The sequence below is a fragment of the Rasamsonia byssochlamydoides genome (genome assembly GCF_041956645.1).
Source record: "Rasamsonia byssochlamydoides strain NRRL 3658 unplaced genomic scaffold VTN77scaffold_117, whole genome shotgun sequence".
NCBI classification, from domain to species: Eukaryota; Fungi; Ascomycota; class Eurotiomycetes; order Eurotiales; family Trichocomaceae; genus Rasamsonia; species Rasamsonia byssochlamydoides.
The window spans coordinates 1-16,165 of record NW_027192500.1 but is presented as its reverse complement, the minus strand read 5'-3'; the positions used below and the strand labels follow the sequence as shown (position 1 = coordinate 16,165).

At 49.8% G+C, this 16,165-nt stretch overlaps 6 protein-coding genes across 6 annotated transcripts; 1 reads left to right on the top strand and 5 right to left on the bottom strand.

The window, feature by feature from the left end:
• Nucleotides 1-476: 476 nt before the first annotated feature.
• VTN77DRAFT_1079 (uncharacterized protein) lies at nucleotides 477-1,758 on the top strand (the record flags this gene model as incomplete). Its single annotated transcript, XM_069416771.1, has 2 exons — nucleotides 477-1,261; nucleotides 1,341-1,758. 2 exons carry the CDS (start codon nucleotides 477-479, stop codon nucleotides 1,756-1,758), a joined length of 1,203 nt encoding a protein of 400 aa, XP_069273069.1.
• Nucleotides 1,759-2,742: 984 nt separating this feature from the next.
• Nucleotides 2,743-4,053, bottom strand: VTN77DRAFT_1078 (uncharacterized protein; the record flags this gene model as incomplete). The annotated part of the gene is made up of 2 exons (XM_069416770.1): nucleotides 2,743-3,590; nucleotides 3,648-4,053. 2 exons carry the CDS (start codon nucleotides 4,051-4,053, stop codon nucleotides 2,743-2,745), a joined length of 1,254 nt encoding a protein of 417 aa, XP_069273068.1.
• Nucleotides 4,054-5,422: 1,369 nt separating this feature from the next.
• VTN77DRAFT_1077 (uncharacterized protein) lies at nucleotides 5,423-6,099 on the bottom strand (the record flags this gene model as incomplete). The annotated part of the gene is made up of 3 exons (XM_069416769.1): nucleotides 5,423-5,507; nucleotides 5,588-5,810; nucleotides 5,877-6,099. The coding sequence occupies 3 exons, from the start codon at nucleotides 6,097-6,099 to the stop codon at nucleotides 5,423-5,425; spliced, it is 531 nt and encodes a 176-aa protein (XP_069273067.1).
• Nucleotides 6,100-7,125: 1,026 nt separating this feature from the next.
• VTN77DRAFT_1076 (uncharacterized protein) lies at nucleotides 7,126-10,009 on the bottom strand (the record flags this gene model as incomplete). The annotated part of the gene is made up of 3 exons (XM_069416768.1): nucleotides 7,126-7,780; nucleotides 7,867-9,726; nucleotides 9,795-10,009. 3 exons carry the CDS (start codon nucleotides 10,007-10,009, stop codon nucleotides 7,126-7,128), a joined length of 2,730 nt encoding a protein of 909 aa, XP_069273066.1.
• A 3,363-nt stretch (nucleotides 10,010-13,372) lies between these two features.
• Nucleotides 13,373-14,050, bottom strand: VTN77DRAFT_1075 (uncharacterized protein; the record flags this gene model as incomplete). Its single annotated transcript, XM_069416767.1, has 2 exons — nucleotides 13,373-13,564; nucleotides 13,799-14,050. The coding sequence occupies 2 exons, from the start codon at nucleotides 14,048-14,050 to the stop codon at nucleotides 13,373-13,375; spliced, it is 444 nt and encodes a 147-aa protein (XP_069273065.1).
• A 954-nt stretch (nucleotides 14,051-15,004) lies between these two features.
• VTN77DRAFT_1074 (uncharacterized protein) lies at nucleotides 15,005-15,598 on the bottom strand (the record flags this gene model as incomplete). The annotated part of the gene is made up of 1 exon (XM_069416766.1): nucleotides 15,005-15,598. The coding sequence occupies one exon, from the start codon at nucleotides 15,596-15,598 to the stop codon at nucleotides 15,005-15,007; it is 594 nt and encodes a 197-aa protein (XP_069273064.1).
• Between the last annotated feature and the right edge of the window lie 567 nt (nucleotides 15,599-16,165).

The window sequence follows — 16,165 nt, the reverse complement described above, 5'->3', positions numbered from 1 at the left end:
ATAATGAAGAGGAATCAGGAAACGAATCTACGACGCAACTATGGATCGTTGAGTGAGAAGTTGCTTTCTCAAATGAAAGATTCCTGTGAATGCTAGAGACTGCAAAGGATGCTCCCGGCTACTTTATGAGTTTTGGTCTTCACCGTCCTGAGACAAGAATAGGAAGTCACTGCTTCTTTGTCTTGGAGCGCGCGTCACGCGATCCAGAGAAAGTGACTTGCTGTTGAAGTGAATACAAATCTCTTCCTGGCAACAGAGTGACGACCTCACTCCGCCTGCGGAGACTACCGCCTATTGACCTCGATCTTCCATCTTCTAGACACGAACCCGGTGCTCTACCCTCATTCTCACCATCCTTTGTCAAGTCTTCTTGCCAGCTCTAGTTTCTGCGATACAGCGATACCTGACTGCGGAACCAATCTTTCGGACAGTCCACGTCTGTCTCTCTTGCTACTTTCGTCTCTCTCGCAGACAAGATGGACGACCTCGTGAAGGCGTTCAACAAGCTCCCACGGCCCCAGACCACCCCTGGAGGCGTCCTCAATCACTGGTATTTCTGCGTCAGACATGTCCCTCTGGACCCTCCAGGTGACGTGCTTCATCTGGTCAACCCGCCCAGCCGCTTCGTCCACTGTGAACCACCAAGTCAGATCTTGTCTCTGCCTTTTCCCGCGTCGCAGGCCGATATCATCGTGCGTCTGCTGCTCGAATCATTCGTCTCGGGAATGGACAAACATTCAAACAGGGTGCGTGGCTTCAAACTCGGACCGTGGTCCTGGGGCACGAAGAACCGCGAGCTTGCCAAGGCCATCGAGAGCAAGCTGGAAGCCATCGGTGTGAGAAAGGAACTTTGCATCGTGCAAGTGGGGAACAAGGAGGAAGAGAACGTCTCCAACGAAACCTGGTCGGAGTTTCAACGTATTTTGATGGAAATGATGGGTCGCGGCTCAACTATCTGTACCAGATGCAACAGGGACAGCTCCTGCTTTCCAAATGGGCTCAAACTCTGCGACAAATGTGGATGGGCCTGGTACTGCTCGCCAGAATGCGAGAAGGCAGATTGGAACGAGCACAAGAAGATCTGCGTCCAGTCTGGACAGTTATCTGCCGCCAACAGACCGAGTGTCAACCCGCGCGGCGCCGACCTGGACGCATTTACCTATTACAACGAAGTTGCCCATACGGTGCCAGAAGCGCAGGCTCTCGCCGAATCGGTGAATCTGACGCTTCCTGCCGGAGGCCGCAGCCTGGATGGAATCCTGCAAGTTATTCCCTGACTCCTTCACTCAGTTCCCGCATGTGAAAATGACCATTGCTGACTGTCTGCCTTGCCTTTCTAGGAAACCGATCCGTCGCCTCATCATTACCGGAAGAGACACTCCCCAAAACATCGCGCTCTTTCTCGGCCCGAACTGGAAGGGTACAGCAGCGAAGACATATGAGGAAAATCGGCTGGGGATCCTTCTTGACCCGCCCCCTGGATCTCATAGCTATACTTTCAACTACCTGAACGACAGGGGTGCACCTTTCTGGTCCCCGCGTCCCGCGACGGATTCCGAGAACAAGAAAATCCAGAAGATCCGCGAGATGCAGCGCGAGATTGAGGAGTACCTTGGCACGCACAAGGAGCTGACGTCCGACGACATGATTGCCATTCTGTACCGCGAGTGCTCCGGCGCAGACAGACAGGATAAGATGCGCGTTTATCAGCTTGCGATCAATACAATGGATCTGGGAATGCAGCGGCCGGTGCTGTAGCCGTGACGGCATCGGGATAAACGCGTGTCATGGATGTCGGTTCGAAGCCATCTGTCGAGACGGTATCCCGGCACACTGGTCGATGATCATTGTGATGGCAGATAAGAAAAAGGTAAAAGAAAAAAAAGGAAAACGAAAGCAAGAAAATTAAGGATCTCCTCTCCACGTGTCATACGACAATCAAATGTCCAGATCACTCGGACATGTTACGAGTAGTTCAACTCCAAAATAGCAGATGAGGAATGGAATGAATCTCTCCTAGGTACCTGTACTGAATTATTTTGCGCTCGTCTCGTCTGAAATCTCCCAGACTGGGATACGTAACTACGTAGGTAACTACGTACTGAATGCAGCGATCAATCAATCGATCGATCGAAACCAAAGAGAAGCATACTACTCAAGACTCCGGAACATGTGCTTTACTTGTCTGTAATGTGACGTCTCAATTATCAATTATCAATTGCGAATTATCATGTCTTTCCGGGTAGTCATGAGTAGTAAAATACAACCAAGGCAACGCAATGCAGAATGCCATCAATCAGTCAATCGGACCACCCATCAGATTCAGTAAAACACCGAAGGACACGCCGCAGAAGAAGTGCAGGTAAAAATCAAACCTGCAAAGCCAGCCATACTCTATACAATGTGCTTTTTTTTTTCTTTTCCCAAATCAAAATGTTGCAAAATCATCATCAATGTTTGACCAGACTGTCTGTGAGGATTGAAATAAAGCAATGCATGGCATGATGCTCCATTGCAAAGAACGCCACGCTGCAAAAATCAATAATAACAAAAAACAGCACGAACATCCCGCGACGCCTACTAACTCGTACAGTATGTACTCGAACAAAAGGGCATCTCGGAAAAAGACAACGCACCAACGCCATGTTGACATGTCGATGGATTCTCCTTTCCTTGTCCCGGAGATTTCTCACAAGCCTTATGGTTGTCCTGAGGATGACGCCTAGTTGGGAATCAGCGGAATCAGCGGCTGACAATCGAGGACCGCCGTGATCGGAGCAAGGCCTCCATCTCCTCGTCTCGACGCCTGCGTTCTTCATCTTGAGCCAACAGTATTTGCGTCGGGATAGCCTCGGTCTTTGTGGTGCCTTCGCTGGTTACCGAAGCCCGTGAGTGGAGGTCATCGCCAGCTCTCTGTTCTTCTTGCGCGCCTTCCTCTTCTTGCTGACGCATTGGCTCTTCCTCCTCTCCTTCAGCTTCCTCCGCTCCTTGAGGACGGGCAGGTCCGAATAATTTCTCGTTCTCCAGTCTGAATTTTTCTGAATCGGCCTCCCATTTCAAAATTTGACTGCGCTCCACCACTTCGTCGAAAAGATTAGGATCGGGTTCTCGAATGGACACGGTTAGTAATGGTATGCCGTTACGGGTCGGAATTGTCCACTTAATGGGGTTTCCCGCTTCGTCTTTGCGAGTATCGGTGACTGTAATATAGCCGATATTGATTCCTTCACCGTTGTGTGCATTGCCTTCGTTTTTGGATTGAGATACGTTCCCGGCCACCTTCTCAACCCCGACTTCTAAGGTTGGTCGCGGTTGTTTCATCGCGCGTGAGTGTTCCTTTATGATCTTCATCTCATCTTCCCTGTTCTGAAGTGTATTGAAATCGACACCGAGATGGGTAGCCAAAACCTTGAGTGCGGAGAGCGGATCCGACTTGATGGCGTCGCGGAATTCAGTCACACTCCTTTGTTCCTCTACGGTTTCAGCATCCGTGTCTGAATCTGAGTCATATAACATCTTCAGACGATGAACTGCTCGAATGACCTTTCGTTCAAGCTTATAATAGGCGAGATAACCTTCCAACTTCGGCACTGCAATGCTGTCAGTTATTCCAAAGTTCTCATGAGGACTGCAGGCTGGCAACATACATTTTCGTTTATGAAGCTTCCAAAATTGGTGGGCTGTCATAGGGAAGCCTTCTGGTATCGGAAGAGGCATGCCCGACTCGCCGTAGACGAGCAGTGGTTGGATGAGTTGCTGGAGGGAGAGGATGTTAGAGTTGGCGATCCTCACTGCCATCTCATTGAGTTTCATATCCATTTGATTGAGTCTCATGTCCACGGAGTTGAATCTGTCATCCACGGAGTTGAATCGATCATCCACGAGCTTGAATTTCTTATCCACGGCGTCAAATCGAGCATTCATAGTCGTTTTCACACCGTCTATAAGCTCATGGACAGTACGGAACTCCCGTTTGATGCCTTTATCGCGAATCTCGTTGATCCTCTGCTCTTCAGCGAGCGCGTCGCGGAGTTCTACGATTTCCCGCTCCATGGTGAAGAACCGAGTCTGGGTCGCGATGTTGATCGTGCGACGGGCTGAAGAGGTGGAAAGAAGTGGGGGTGGAGGGGAACGGATAGAGGATGTAGGTAGGTCTGGTGTCAGTTACTGAGACTGATCACCAGATTACTGGAGCTGACAACAGAGATGAGACGATTCTCGATCTCGATATTTCGTCTGAGGTGGAGGAAACGTTGAAGGTGGAGTTAGACGGTGGAAGAGAAGGGGGAGATCAAAGTAAGAAGTGAGATCAAAGGTGGATGTCGAGTTAAGACTGAGGTAAAAATGAAGAGAAGGATGAGTTTGAGGGGAAGGAGGAAGGTGGATGGGAGGATTCTTCATAATAATAGTTGATGGAGAGAGTAGAACACGGTCGGATGTTGCCTGCGGGTTGCCAGTTTAGGACAGGGGAAGTCACGTGCGGCAGCTGAATATGGGGGAAGAGACGTGCAATTCCGGAAGAATCTCTTTGTTGAAAGATCGAAATAAAGAAGGGAAGCGGAGAGCTCAGGTCAAACATCGGCCATTTGAAGGAAGTCACCGCGGTGAAGGCTGTTTCCTACCTAGGTAAGTGCCTGTTAGCTACTGCGCAGCAACTAAGATCCGGTTCCACGTACGGAGAACGGAATACCCAAACACAGTCAACCATGGAATCGTGAGAAATGGAGGTATACAAGATGCATGTCACAGCAATGAGCTCGCAACGCGGTGCTGGGGTCTACTAGTCTATATTATACGAGCTCCCTACGACCGAATCGACTCCCTCACTTGATTGGTCGCCGTTTCCAATGAATTGAAGCAAACCCCTCTCCGATTCAACTATAATATTGCTTCCCCGACGTACTGTTCGCTGATACCACTCAGTCTCACAATGCTTACCAGACCGAAATACTTATGGAGGCATACAATATCTTCTTGTTTCGTATAAAGCTTGATCCTCGATGATACCTAGTTACAACTACTTGCAAGGACATGTTAAAATAATCAAAAATAACTTTTGACCGACAGAGACCTTTTTTTTCGCTATATTTCTTCTCGAGGTTCCCTTCTGTTGACGCTGAAAAAGACCTCAGCAGAGTCTATCACATGTTGTTTGTGTCTCCGTGCCCCAAGTTTTTTTCTCCATTCGCCGTAGGGAAACTCTTTGCACTCAATTAAATTAATGTACGGTATCATCTACCTTTTAACTGTACCTACCCGTTCCAGAACGAGGGACTACCAATGCAGACATACTGTATACAAGCCGATCCACGGACCTGAGTCTCCGGAGTATATAAATCCTTTCTTTTGTCGATTCACAGCACATACATCTCCATCCACAACCCAATACGATCGAAGCTGATGAAGTTCAATCGGAGACAATCTAGTTGTCCAGGCCAGGACAGTTCTCGCTCGTGATAGAAGTGATGTTGTCATATGGATACGGATCCGTCCAGATGAGGTCGAAACTATGGACGGGAGAATCACGGTATTAGTATGCGTCCACTCGCAACGTAGAACAGTGATTGATCGACTGGATTATTCTTACCGATCACTCGGATACGTCGGCGCATTGTCATCGCCCAACTCCGTGACAATGTCCGTCAGGGCAGCGTGCTCCCAGCAGATGAGGATGTTGCCCGACCCAGTGTAATTGTCGACGACCTTCTTGACGCATTTCGGATCGTCGCGACCACACGAGGTGTCGACTGTCAGGCCAAGGTCCTGGGCGAGAGGTTCGACGGTTAGGTAGGGACGGTCTCGGGAGCCATCTGCAATGGATCACAGTCAGTTCGGGCGTAGCAAAGATTACGTCTGTAGTACGAGATTGTATGTACCAGACTTCGGCTTCTCCGCCATGATATAGCCAATGTCATAGGACGAATTCGCGCCAAACACGGTCCGCAGACACTGCGCGCGCTCCTCGCCCTGGTCGCTAAGCCCGGTGCTGCCGTTGGAGGGCTTCTCGCCGTGGCGGATGAGGTAGACGGTGGCAGTGGCGGAGGCCGATATGGTCCACAGGAAGAGGGACAGGAGGGGAAGGGAAGAGGAGAACTTCATTGTGTAAATTCGATTCGAGAGGTATGTAGGTCCTGGTCGAATTCCGTCCACTGGAACGATAGAGGGGCCAAACAGGAGCAGGAAAGGAAAGAACGAGGCCGGGTCTGGTAGTTATATAACCGGGCATGTTGCTTGCAATTCGAATGCCGGTCATCTAGATTTGTGCTTTCCGGACCCAAGTTTCAGATCACTTAACCCTGCCCTGATGATCTCTGCATGCGTGTCATTCGCTTGATGTGGTAAATACAGGAATCTCCGTCCACTGCTCCGTGCCTATGTGACGTACCCCCACCCGCGGCATGACGATCCCGACTAGCATCAGGAACAAGTCACCAGATCGACTAACGGGAGGATCGCGAAGACAATAGTGACGTTGCATTGCAGGAGGTCGAGGAGGCCGCGGAGGAATAGTCAGCGTCTCGAAAGAAGATTTGGTGGGCGATGAAGAAAGTACAGACTTCGCATGTACACACTCCGTTCATTGATCCACTCAATGAGGCTACTTCTCAACTTAGCAGAGATTGATAATCAGATAGGGGACTCCTGACTCGACTACTGCGAGTGCTAAATTTAATGGCGCGTTGTGTCGATCACTCGCGGCAGGCAAATCCCCCACGTGCTAACCAATGGATGGCTCGGGCCAATAAGAGGAATCTCCTTAGAGATGGACGGATTGGCCGGTCACAATGGACTGGAGGTACCTCAATCTAAGAATGTCCGTTCCTAGATTTGATTTTTGCATTCGATTGATAATTCTTGATTGATAATCAGTCGACCGTGGGGTAAGGTTGCATGGCGTACTACCCATATTACTCCTCATACGGAAAAATATAATACTCCCTATTTACCAGCTCACAGGATGATCATCCGCAGTAAATACAATGCTTTCCCGTCTATAAACCCTATGCAAAACTATGTACAGTACAGGACAAGATAGGATACAAGATAAAAAAAATAAGGCAAGTCTATGCAAACACGTATGCAGTACAAATACTCCCACGCAACTCCATGGACAAGAATACCGACCTATGTAACCCACCAGTGGTCATGCTTCAGCAAGCCATCTTCCCTATGTTCGATCCCGCGGTCCTCCTGCCGGCTACCACTCCAGTATCCCCACCGCCGTCGCGCCTCCCACACGTACCATCGCCCGATCTTCTCCGCCTCGCGCACCCAGCGGGCCGCCTCCTCCCCGTATCGCTCCCGCACCTTCATCGCCATCTTCTTCCCGCCTTCCCAGTCTTGAACGGGATTCGCTTCGGTCGGATCCAGGCCCAGGTGCGAGAAGCTGAAGGCAGTGGGTTCGCAGATCGGGAGCACGTACCGGTAGGAAGGATACGCGGCGGAGGCCAGCGACAGATGCGTCCCGCCGGGATTGACGACGCCGAAGTTCCAGGCCTGACGCCCGTCGCGGTAGGGGATGAAGGGGCGAATCAGCGACTGGCCTTCGTATTCTGGGATCAAATCTCTGACGACAGAACGAGCAGCGGGGTCGAGCGAGTTGGTCGAGTCCAGCAAGTCCAGAATGGTGGGAAGGACAGATAGAGGTGTCACTGTCGCGTTGAGAGTGATGCGGGGCAGTAGAGGATGATAGAAGACGAGGGGAATGAAAAAGGATGAGATTTGCGGATTCGAGTAGGTGGTTGTCATCGAGGAAGTCTCGTCACCAAAGGAGAAGCCACTACCATCATTAGTCTGGATACCCTTGGAACCGACAATATGCTGTAAAAAAAAAAAGGAGGGGAGACTGAGGGAAGGAGAACTTACTGATCGCCCAGCATCACCACCAACGTCTTCTCGGCCACCCCCAGCTCTTCGAGCAGCTGCAACACCTCTCCCACCCATTGATCAGCGAATTTGATGGTGTTGAGGTATCGATTCCACGGCGAATCTCCCGCTCGACTATCTCCCCAGTAGTTCTTCTGTTCTCCAAACTCTTCCGGAGTCGCCCAGGGATGGTGCGTCGACGTGGTGAGATGAGACAGGAACAGCCTCTCTCCTTTCTCCTCCGCGTCCATAATGGCTTTCCGCATGTACGGTCGCAACACCCGCTCGGAATAGCCAAAGTAGTTGAGTTCGGGACCCGTCACGTGGAACTCAGAGCTGGCATTCCGCAGCACCTCGCGATCAATCACCTCGTCAAAGCCCATTTGCTCCATCAACTGCGTCTGGCGATCCAGCGCGCTGGTCGCGGCCTGCATGAAGACGCTCCGCCAGGGAGCCTCTCTCCACGACGAGGCCGAATTTGACCGGTTCTGAGCGTTCAGAACCTTCAAAATCTGGGGCAGACACGGTTGGTAGATCTCCGTCTCGACTTCCTCCAGAAAGTCCACCGGGAGCGGATTGACGCCACAGTGCGACGAGAGGAGCGATTTGAGGGTGAAAGTACTGCTGGTGACTGCGCCTATCACGTTGAGGCCGCCATGGGTGGTGTTGATCTCTCTGCCAAAGCCGGCGTCTTGGCCAGTCACGACCTCTGCGCTGATCGATAACTGCGATAAGTCGGCTCTCTTGTGGTCATCGCGTTTTTCATATTTTCGCCAGGATTGCTGAAGCTCGCGGTAGAGACGGCCGTCCTTGACAAGGGGGAAGACATCCTTCCTCGTCGACTCCAGGCTCATGACAATGACATGTCTGATCTCTGGCTTTGCTTGCTCCTGTTGTAGCACGTTCTGTAGTTCCTTCACCAGCGGTTCGTCCGCATTGCTAATCTTTAGCGGGTCTAGAACACTGTCGTAGCCAGGTGGGTGATTTTCATACGGTGGATGTTCATGCGGGTGGCGCTCATGAGGGGGACGATGATGAGGACGTTCGTGCGGTGGATGCTCGTCCGGTGAATCTTCATCTGGCGGCGGATGGAAGTGCTCTCCAGGATGATGAGGTGGGAACGGAGGAGGATGACCTGGCTTCTGATCAGGAGGTAGCTGGAAACTATATCCCCGATACCATTTGGCAAAGCCTGGCATCCCATCCGGTAGCCAAGACGGCCGTTCCCTGGTCACCTCCCACCACGGCGAACCGGGCTTCCAACCTCGTTTCCCATCTTTTGACGGTGGAATCCACAGGTCCTCCCGGATCAGATCCTCGTAAGGAAACCGCTTGGGACCGTCCCATGGAGACGGATCACACATGGGACTCCGGGGGTGGAAAATGGCATCGAACATGGTGAAGGGGAGGGTGGTGGTCATATGGTCGAAAGGCTTGTGAGGCCGCACGAGATGGAGGACTAGCAGCACTCCAACCACGATAGCCAATTTGACTCGCGCCCAGGTGGTCTTGGAGTCAAACCCTGATTCTTCTGGCGTTTCTTTCCCATCTCCCTCTTCCAGGCTCACTAGTTGATACTCTCCGCGCGATTGTCCGGCCACTCGACAGTGTCGTGGAAAGACGGTGGCGAAACAAGCATCGATCATGCGGCCGAAGAAATTATACAAGGACGGAGTGAGGAGGTAAGCGAAGGAGGCCAACACGGCAATGAAGCAGGATGTAGGCACCAGGCCAGTCAAGAGCATGCCAACGAAGCCTTGGGGTTCCCGAAATACCTTCGTCAGCATCGACCATCGCAGCTCGCCGCCGGTTTCGATAAAGAGGCCGACCTGGGCGGCGGAACCAAAGGTGATGACGAGACTGGGCACCAGGCATTGTCAGCTGCAGTTTTCATTGGACAGGTTGAAGTTAGGGACAGGTGACGATACCATATTAAAAAGGAGAGAATCAATGAGCGCTGGAAGAGGAGCCGCGAGATGACGATAACGAGGATATCAGGCGTGAAGAAGGTCGGAAAATAGAGCACAAAGAGCGGAATGGCGGTACTCGGTAGGTGAGAGAAGACATGGAGGAATTTTGCGCAGAGAAGCGCAATGACCGTCAAGGCGTAGAGGAATTTGCGATTGAGTGCCGCTGCGAGCATGATGGCTCGTGAAGGAAGCCACCAATGAATTCAGGATTGGTTAGAGCAGGCAATCATTGGAACAGGACAGATATACACAGCCAAACATAAAAAGACAAATGGAAGGAAAAGATGCGAAAGCGGGACAGGAGACAACAAAGCAAAGAAAAGGAAAGGAGAGGACGGGCTAACGAAGGAAGCAAGGATATGACGATGTGAGAAAGGAGAGTAACGCGGGGAATGCTACATCATACCAACAATGAAAGTTGTTGGAGCCGCATTCTGGGGCCCTGAGTCGGGGTTGAATCCTACCTTGTTCCCTGGTGGATAACCGTTAACAATATGTTTCAACGCCCTGAAGGTCAGGGTCCACCATCCACGAGCTGATCGCGTGCTCACTCTGTGACGGCCTGTCCTCGTGGAGCATGATTGGTCCGTTCGGTGGGACCCCCCACTGGGCGCAGATCTGGACCAACGGATGTGGAGAGACAGATTATTCCATTTCCGCTGATTGGTGCGCTCAGGCCAACTCAACCCTGAAAATACCCGCGAGGTGGATCCCGCCAACCTTAAAACGCAAATGCGGCTGATGATCTGGAAGCCTCTCAGCTGCCTCAGTCCACTGATGTACAGTACATATTTCTCCCGCTCACGGGGCAGATGGCTAACAACACAGTCAGTGACTGCCAAGGGTCCCCTGTACGATTATCCTGACAAAAAGAGCAAACAGGTTACGCAGTATATTCTCCAATTCGCCCCTGTGTCACTGACGGTCGGGTTTGCCAGGGCTTTTCCAATCTTGGAATAGAATTCTCTTCCCCCACAAACCACCAGCCTTATCAGGTACGTTAGGTAGTACAATTGATATTATTTGCCAACATAGCAGCCAATTGCACTTCATATTTCTGTTCTTCTTCAGCGCATCTGCATGCCAAGGGATTTGAGGCTCGTATTTAAGGCAGAGAAGCGATACTTCCCACCAACCAACACTGTGGCAGTGTAGAATGCTATAAATACCCATCTAACCTATGCAGTATTTCTTAGCAAATACCCGAGTCGTGTAGGATACCTATTTCTGTTAACCCACATCAAGCATTCCAGATTCTGAAACTGTATTGCTGGCTTGCAGCGCTGTTGAACTGTTGGCCCTTGCTTGGCAATCGCCATCTCTCGACGGCACAGCCGAGAAGATATGTAAAAGTCAGAAGGCCACCCGGAGTCGTTGAAAATGGCGTTGGATACAAACTAATTGCAGATAATGGGTCCCGATCGCCGTGGCGCCCGTCTCTCTCGCTCTAATTCGTAGCGTGCACATAAGAGCATAGGGTATTACTATCGTCGTTGCTATTCAACAACTCGGAACAAGCAACAAAAAAAAAGCAGGAAGAGCTCGTATTCTCAATTCATTATCCAGTCGGTTCCACTTGCTAGCATCAACTAAAACAGGTCATTCATTCGAGGAGAGGAAGAAGAAACGCGCCCGGCTGGAAGACTTCTTATATTTTCCAAAAAAAAAGGAAACAACAATAACACGACGAAAGGGGAAAAAAACGGATCTGATACGGGGTGCCCTCCCTTCCGGAGCACCCCCGCGAACTGTTAGGTGAAAATGGGTCCCTCTCGGTGTAGCCAGCTTACTGGCCGCACGCTTAGTCAGCTCCGTTGGCCCGTGCGCCCCAAAACCTCCTCCTACCTCCTTCACACACAACCAGGTCGTCTAGTTAGAGAAGTTCAAATAGAGATATGAACGGCTTCATTCTTTCTCTTTCTAGTAATTCCCCACTGAGCTTTGCCGGACTCGGCGGAAGTCCCTTATTTTTGGAACCAGAGGGATTCGAACCGGGGTGCTTGTGTGACCAGACTGTATTTTGGGTCTGGGGTGCAGACCTAACCACTGCATCATTGCACCCCGGTTTGTTGACAGTAAGAGAAACAAAAGAATGATATATGCCCTGGGGCGATGGAGTGATTGGCTGGTGGTAGGTGGTTCTCGAGACTAGGCAGGATGCGTGGAAAGTGGACCAGTGCAAAAAAGACGAAACAGCCTGCTCTTGTTCACTTCTTCTCTGAGATATTGCTCGTCGATAGCAGATCTTTTCTTTGACCCACAGGTCTCTAGAGCAGCGAGCTCTCCAGAGCAACTTCGACGTCCAAATTATATATCGGTGCTCGTGTTCTACCTTTCATGAAATCGTCTTTCCATAATCGATTCCCAAACAATGCTCCACATGTATAAAAGGCTTTTGACCAGATCTGCAGACAGCAAGTCTAGCAATATGTTAGTGAACTACAGGCAGAGTGAAATACTTGCAAATGCGATGGAACACTGCCACGAACATTTGGTCTTTCGGCACAATGGCAAGTTGATATCATATACTGGTATCATTCATATTATTTGCCAAAACATAGCGGCCAATTGCACTTTACATTTCCATTTTCCTCCCAGCGTGTCTGCAGGGCAAGTGACTTAAGGCTGAGAACCAATAATTTCCACCAACCAACACTCTGGCAGTAGCAGATCCTCTATTTCTTAACAAACACTGCGAGTCAGGAGGGTTATTAACCTAGCTACTTATAGTAATCATTTCACATTTGAACCGAAACTGTATTTCTGGCCACTTTCATCTGCTGGCTTCGAGTCGCAAAACATCCGGTAACAGATGCGCCCCAGCCAGCTATGAACACACATCAGCTCATGTGGGCAAACCTTTTCTAAATACGAAGAGTTTGGCGGTTCTAGTTAGGACGCACTGGCATTGTATCCCTTACGACAGCTACTAGAGTTCTCACTATATAAAGTTGCTCACTACTAGTCAGATTAGTATGAAGAAGAAGAATTCAAGAAGTTATTCGTTTGCCTGATTTAGTCTAGTATAGTAGAATTTTCATAGTTATGAGCCTAGATTTATGTCTCTAGTGTTGGAATTCATGACATACCGGTCTAACTGGATTCGGTGGTCATATAAGCTGATGTGATACATCATATTGGAAGCCAAATACCCCGCTTCTCACAATAAGGCTTATACGCCAGGTCTCCCACATCTGATTAGAATCAAGAATCAAGCCTCCTTCATATCATCATATCGTTCTCTATAGTGGTGCTTGTAGAAGCTTCTCCCCTACATGCTTATAGCCATAACCTCAACATCTAGGAGCTTAATATTGACGTCTTTAAGCCCTACGAGCCCCTAGAAGTGATTCTTGTGAATTAATCTCTTAGAAGTGATTCTCGTGAATCAATCTCTTAGAAGTGATTCTCGTGAATCAATCTATTAGAAGTGCCTGATTCGGCACTAAAGTGGAGAAATTAATATTAATCTATTAAAAACCCTTATCTAAGAAGTTAGTAAGATTTGCTGATCTAAAGTCTCTATAATCATAGTATTAAGTATACGATGAGACGGTTAGCGGGGCGCCGGAAACGGCCGCCATTGCACGGTCCATCTGCCGCCCCTCACCGCCTGCCCCCGAGGGTGATCTGATTGCCCGATCCGGCTTAGACAGGGCCGATGTGACCTGTTTGGGGGGTAGCGCCGGCCCTGGCCGCTTTTGCCCACTCCTGCGGAGCCCGCCCATCTATATAAACCCCGGGTGCGTCCCTCGACGGCCGACCATGGCCATGGAAGCCGAAAACTCAAGGAGATACGTATCCGGAGCGGTGCGGTTTCTGAAGGTTCAACACTGGAGTCCCATCATTATTACTCGAATTAGAGGACTGTGGTGATGGTCCGACGTTGACTAAGTTCATCTTAATTAAGGGCGGAATGTTCCCTCGGTCCGGACACTCAGATCCTGCAGAATAAACCATACCCCATTCTTGTTATCTAGATCTGTCAAGCGGAATGCACTTGTGCTTAGACTGCCGATCAGATTCCTTGTGAACATCTCGCCTGGCGCTGCTGACAGTAACGGATAAACCTGTGGGTAGTACGCTGCCTGCGGATTTCCCCCGTAGGGATCCTGATACGGCAGCGGCTGCTGCCAGTAAGGATTCTGGGAATATGGTGGATATGTTGGGGAGATGTTCTGTAGGGGTGGTGGGTAGGAAGACGACGTGGCCATGGAGATGGATTTTTGTCTCCTCTTTTTGTCTTCTCACCCTGTGTGTACCTGTTTCCTAGTTTCTCCTTTTCTTCCTCGCGCTAGGATTTTCGTACATAGTCGTTCATAGCGAATCGATGTGAGGTTCCTTATAAAAATTTATATCAATGGAGTCGATCCCTGGTCCTTGATGAATGTGATGGGGGAAGCCTGCATTCTGTATTATCGTAGGTATCTAAGGGGTCACTTAGTCTGGGTGACTGTCGAAGAGGCATCTTGAGTACCGCAACAGTGCTTAAAGTTATAACAGTTTTTATAAAGAATAAGCTAAAAGACCAGGTACTATACTACCTATATAATAGTAACTATTACAGATTAATATTAGTACTACTAATTATTAGTTAATTTTTAGGTAAGTATTTACATACAGTATATACCATCATAGTCATGCTGAGAAAAAAAGAGACTGCTATAGGACTAAAAATTATAAAGGATAGGATAAACAAGACGACAGATTGGGAATATAATAAAGCCATTGGAATTAGACGGTTATATTTTTTTTAAAAAAAAAAGCTTCTCTAGTTTAATAATATTCCCTCTCTAATAATATCCCTATCTTCCCTCTAGTTTATTATTACTAAACCACGTCTTTCCTGTTCGGTGGTGCCTAGGTAAGCAGCCGAGTGATGGTCATGACTCATTTATGGGCGAGTGATGGGCTGACTACGGCTACGAAAACTAGCCATAGTGGTCTTTGGCTAACCCTCACACCTTCAGGCCTATTATATTTTAATATTAATAATATTCTCTGCTAAAATAGTCTCTCTTAGTTGATCTCCAGCCCTGCGTTAAACATAATACATACATGATCGCGTCACTACCAGGCACAGAGCTGTCACAATTCAATTCCCCTGACTTCGAATTAGACAATCAAATCCACATATTGATATCAACTCCCCTCCGCGGTATGGGCTCTTAGAACATGCCCATAGCAGCAGCCGCCGCGACGGCAGCAGCAGCACCAGCACCGCCCATGCCCATGCGGCCAGCAGCTGCCCCATGCGGCGTCTGGGTCGCCTGGGGCCGATTGAGCTTGTCGACGCCGGCGGTGACAGTCAGCGGGCGGTAGTAGATCTCGTCGGACGCGAAGGAGGTGGCGGTGGCCGTGTTCGTCGATGTTGAGATGCCATCACCGCTAATCTCGATGCCGAGAGAGACGGAGCAGGAGGCGCCCTGGGTCGAGGACGTGATGTGGCAGTTCTGCATCAGCGTCATCTCGGCGTCCACGCCATCGGTCTGGGTCGAGAAGACAGCACTCAGGGTATAGGTGGATGGGCCCTCGGTCACTGTCACGGGCGATTTGAGCGCACACAGCTGCTCATCTGTGCACTCCAGGGCCAACGTCGTGGCGGCCGCATTTGCATCCACCACGCTGGCATCCACCCCATTCAAAGGCACTTGTGTCGGGCCCGCACCGAAGACCTGGATGGTTGTGGTGCTGCTCTGGGCCGAGACAACGGCCGTAAGGGCAGCGGCGGCGGAGAGGATGTAAGAGCTGGCAGAACGCATCGTGATCGTAATTTTGTTCGTTCCTAAGAATATGGTGCTGCAGGAAGGAAGTTCCGCCGTAGAGATCAGAAAAGAGTGTTTGTTCCAAGAGTCGAAGATAGAGGGATGATTATTGTTATTCACAAGAAACGAAAAAAAAAATCACACAAAAACTGACTCAACGGAACTTGCCCTCCTCTTATACCCCGTAAAAGCGCCTCCATCACTTCTCCTAAATACGAAATTCCACTACAACAGGCAATAATACTCCGTAATGCCCAAATCACCGTTGGCGCAGCAAGCAAATTCAAGGTTGCTAGTTTGGGGGTTAATATGCGGCTCTGCGCACTACACGGCCAAGTCCTCGTATTTCCCAACGGGTGGCTTAATATTCTTCTCATCATTGGCGCAGCTAACTACCTAGGTACCTAGCCTTGAGCCACCGCGACCTAAAAGGGTGGGTCCCATGTACAATTTTGAGCATAATCATTGGTTCAACAATTGAGAATAAAGCAAAGAGAATGGACTCATTTGATTGATCCATATTTCACCTAGTCGATGCTTAAGAAATCAGTACTACTATGCGAA